Consider the following 4,361-nt stretch of genomic DNA (forward strand, 5'->3'; position numbering starts at 1 on the left):
ATGCAGCACCCGCTGGAATTGGGCGCCGCGCGCTACTTCCCGGCCGAAGCCTTCCCCGACCACCGCTCCCACCGCTACCGCAGCTTCATGATCGAGGAGATCCTCACCGACCCCCCGGACGCCAAGGGGGCCGCGCCGGCCGGGGAGCTGCTCAAGTTCGGGGTTCAGGCGCTGCTCTCCGCCCGGCCCTACCACAACCACCTCGGTACGTCCCGGGGGGCTCCCCGCGGCTGGGGGGCGGCTGGGGGCGGCAGGCGGGGAGGCATCGCCCGCCGGTGGTCTCCAGCGCCTTTGGGAGTCGGGTTCCTCGGAGAAAAACTTAGGAATTCTGCCTACAAAAGTTGCTGAGGGCTCTGCCGGTCGTGCGCATCCCCGCCGGCTCCCGCCGTGCCTGGGCGCTCCAGCCGGGAGCAGCCGGGAGTTTGGGGCCTAAAAGCGAAGAAAGCGGCCCTGCGGCTCCGGCCGCGTCTGCACAGGATGGCGTTTGGATTGCAGGGAAGAAGGTTGTTGTCGATAGTTTTGTTTTGGGGTTTTCCCTTGTGTTTTTGGATGAGGTGAGAATTGCTGGAGCCGAGCAGCGGGGTCTGCGCTTGGCTGCGAGGGGCGGCAAGAGGCCCTGCGGTCACAGATTTAGTTGGAAACCCGACTTATGTGTAAACAAAAAAAATTATATAAAATACAGAGATATTATATATAGTATATAAATATATGCTATGTTTATATAATAATAATATAGCAGATGGAAGGCATAACATTATTGTCCATATTATAATACATGTTTGGGGTTTTATTTTAAAAGGGGTGCCCGCATTCTCTGTCCAGTCAGATATGGAATCCAGGACAAATGCAGTTTATTAACATATTCAAATTGGTTTGGGGGTTTTATAATTGTTATTGGGTTTATTGTTTAGGGGAGTTTTTTTTCTTTTTTTGGGGGGGGTGTTTCTTTTTTTTTTTTTTTTGACGGTAGTATTTAATGCATTTTGAAGGCTATTACCTAATATATTTTAAAGGCCGATATTTAAACGGATGATGGCGAAAGCTTTCACTTCGCAAGCCATCTTCAACTGCAGAGCCTTAGCTCTTGATCCATTGACCTGAACTGAAAAGGAGTATCCCAATCTCATTTTCTGCGTTTAAGAGAAAAAGCGGAAAGCGTCAAACCCCTGAGCAAGGGAACAGCATGCGTTAGAATATCTAGAAATTTGTATTATTTTCAGGATGAACTGTTCAGAACTGCTCGGAGTAGCGGATCAGATGAAAGGTTCTTTACACCCCTCAGGCTCAGTTCCGCTGGGATAGGTGGGAGCGGGATCGGGTCCTGTAGGAAGGGAGGCGATTTCAGGCAGGCCGAGGAGAAGACCCCGCAGAGACTCCCCTAAAGCCCTTTCTCCGGCGCCGAGCTCGCTCGTGTGTCGCTGTGGAGAGGCCGGGCCGAGAGGGACCGCAGCCCCCAGCCCACCCTCAGGTCCGGGAGCGGAGCGGAGACGTCGGGAGGGACCCAGTTGGGCCGGGCCGAGCCGGGCGAGCGATTCGAGCCGAGCAGAGCCGGGCCGGATCGGGGAGAATTGAATCGAGCCGGCCGAGCGGCGGCCCCAGCCCGCTGGAGCAGCATTCTCGGGGATGGCTCGCTGTCCTCTTCCCGGGCGCCCCTTCATAGGCTGCTCTTCACGGAGTGGGATAGAAATTATCAGGTCGAAAATTTACTGAAAACTCCTAGGAAGGGAATCCTGGGACCGTGCCCGCCCCGCGGGTGGCCGAGTTCAGCCGGGTCCGGCAGCTGTTGGGTGACATAGAGGGGATCGCTTTTGGGTTGGTTTAATTTCACTTGTAACCCCCAAGTAACTCCGTGATTGGCATGTGCTGGTCGAAGGGTAAAACGTGTCTCTGTACGGTGGAGGCGGCGGGGCCGGGGGGCTCAGGGCCCGCGGCGGTGCCGAGGATGGAGGGGAAGGGCCCGGGTTTCCTTGCAGGGGCTGCTCCCCGGGCAGCCCCGCGGTCCCTGCCCGCCGCTGACCGCAGCTCTCTCCCGCAGCGGTGCTGAAGGCGGAGCCGGCCGCCGTGTTTAAGTTCCCGCTGGCTCCCCTGGGCTGCTCGGGGCTGGGCTCGGCGCTGCTGGCCGCCGGCTCGGGGCTGCAGGGCGGCTCCGCCTCGCCGCATCTCCCGCTGGAGCTGCACCTCCGCGGGAAGCTGGAGCCGGGCCCGCCGGAGCCGGGCAAGGCCAAGAAGGGCCGCCGCAGCCGCACCGTCTTCACCGAGCTGCAGCTCATGGGGCTGGAGAAGCGCTTCGAGAAGCAGAAATACCTCTCCACGCCCGACAGGTAGGCGACGGCCGACCTCGGACCCGGGGCGCGACGCCACGGGACGGGGCTGATTTTGCTTGAAAAAGTCGGGAAGCTGCCCTCCGAGACGGAAGCTGCCGGCCTGACCTCCTCTTTCTCTCGCCCGCAGAATAGACCTGGCCGAATCGCTGGGGCTCAGCCAGCTCCAGGTGAAAACCTGGTACCAGAACAGGCGCATGAAATGGAAGAAAATAGTAAGTGCCCCTTATTAACAGTCCTTCCCCTGGGCGCGCCGTGTCCGCGTTCGAGCCCTGCCCTGCGGGCTTCGTCCTTCTGCATCTCGGCCCTGGCACATTTAACGATAACGTTAAGGTTAATTATAATAGTAACGATGACGATTACGGTAATAATAACATGCCCCTGGTCTTTAACACCGTGCCCCCGGTCCAGCATCTCCTGGGCTCCGGCCGGCCGTCCCTGCCCGTCCTGTCCGAGCCCTCCCGTTGTTCCGCTCGGCCCCCGGGGCAGCCCGAGCGGACCCGCACCGGCCGCTTCCCGCCGGCGGGCGGGCGAGAGAGAGAGAGAGAGAGAGAGAGGGGCTGCTGCGCCGCGGGCCGACGGCAGCTCGGCTTTGCCGGGGTGTCTCCTTCCTCCGCCCCCTCCTCGCCTCGCAGGTGTTGCAGGGGGGCGGCCTGGAGTCCCCCACCAAGCCCAAGGGCCGCCCGAAGAAGAACTCGATCCCCAGCAGCGAGCAGCTCTCGGAGCAGGAGCGCGCCCGGGACGCCGAGAAGCCGCCCGAGAGCCTGGGCTCGCCGGCCGAGGTCAGCCAGGAGGAGTGAGGGGGGCCCGCCCCGCCGGCCGGAGAGGATGGAGGGCAGCTCAGACAGTGGCTGCGGCTGCCTTCGGCCTCGGGACGTTTGGACGCTTTGGCCGCACGCCGGCCTCCCCCGGCCCGCCGCCCCTCTCCGCGCCCGCGGAGCGCCGCGCTGCGCCACGGCCGCTGGGCTGGCCACGGCCCGAGGGGCCAGCAGGACACTGGATCCCACCATCCACATCTACTCGCTGTCTAAAACCCTGTGGTGCCCCTAGTTATTCGAAAACTGCATTTTATGATCAGTTTTATTAATGCGAAGATATTTACTTTATTTCAATAAAGTATTTTATGAACTATTGATCTGAGTAGCGTAATGCTTTGGGGTTGATTTTTAAAAAAATTTTTGTTTTGTTTTGTTGTTGGTTTTTTTTTTTTTTTTTCCCCCCCACGGAGGCAGATTAGGTATTCAAAACCAAGTTCCAGGCAGAGCTACAGAGAAAGTGCAAAGCGCAGTGGTAGCGGGAGGATTCTCCCGTCGTTTTTCGCGACGGTTCGGCTGCCCGTGGCCGGGAGAGGCCAGACCCTCGGTCTTCCCTTGGTCAAATTCGGATGCTTTCGGATTTTAAACATACGTTAGTTGGTGACAGAAGGTTAATTAAGTTCTGCACTGCGCATCCTGAACGGTACTTTTTAAAAAAACTCTTCATTGCTGCTGCGATGTAGCAGCAAAAATCCTAGTACGAAATCGTGGCGTTTGTTGTTCGGGTGGGGTATTTTAAATTTTGTTTTATTTTTTTGCTTGTTTTCTCCGAGTCTCTTCTCCACGTTTTCCGTTGGGATGTTAAATTACAGAGCATCCACCGAGACATGCAATTACTGCTATTCTGCTAAGAAAAAAAGAAAAGAAAATAAGAGAAAAAAGCAGCAGCCCAGGGAAGAACGAGGGCCGGGGAGCGGCGGGATAGCCCCGGGCTGAGCCGCTGCTGCGGGGCCGCCTCCCAATTAACGGCGGTATTTAACGACGGTAATTAGCGCTCTCGGCTCGGGGTTGGTCTCTGCCTCCCTGCCCCGGCGGAGCGCGCTCAGGGCCGGCGGTGCGGGAGCCCTGTCCGGGGCAGCGGCTCCGGGAGGTTCCTGCCCGTGCTCAGGGCGCGGAGAGCGCGGCCCGGTGGGAGCGGAGCGCAGGGACAGCATGGCCGGGCTTTAACCCCAGATGGCCCCGCATCGCCGTCGGAGGAGCCCTCGAGGTGAATCTGCGCTGGACT

The 4,361-nt window shown here is 58.9% G+C and overlaps 1 protein-coding gene across 1 annotated transcript; it reads left to right on the plus strand.

The window, feature by feature from the left end:
* BARX1 (BARX homeobox 1) lies at nt 1–3,121 on the plus strand. Its single transcript, XM_066558383.1, has 4 exons — nt 1–205; nt 2,036–2,321; nt 2,452–2,536; nt 2,957–3,121. The coding sequence occupies exons 1-4, from the start codon at nt 1–3 to the stop codon at nt 3,119–3,121; spliced, it is 741 nt and encodes a 246-aa protein (XP_066414480.1).
* Nucleotides 3,122–4,361: the final 1,240 nt, after the last annotated feature.

The sequence above is a fragment of the Molothrus aeneus genome, chromosome 12 (assembly GCF_037042795.1).
Source record: "Molothrus aeneus isolate 106 chromosome 12, BPBGC_Maene_1.0, whole genome shotgun sequence".
NCBI classification, from domain to species: domain Eukaryota; kingdom Metazoa; phylum Chordata; class Aves; order Passeriformes; family Icteridae; genus Molothrus; species Molothrus aeneus.

Bases quoted from the DNA above. Each gene is read 5' to 3' on its own strand.
- BARX1 (XM_066558383.1), top strand. From the start codon at position 1: ATGCAGCACCCGCTGGAATTGGGCGCCGCGCGCTACTTCCCGGCCGAA. The intron at 2,322-2,451 runs GTAGGCGACGGC...TCTCGCCCGCAG, and splicing joins TACCTCTCCACGCCCGACAG to AATAGACCTGGCCGAATCGC. The intron at 2,537-2,956 runs GTAAGTGCCCCT...CTCGCCTCGCAG, and splicing joins GCATGAAATGGAAGAAAATA to GTGTTGCAGGGGGGCGGCCT.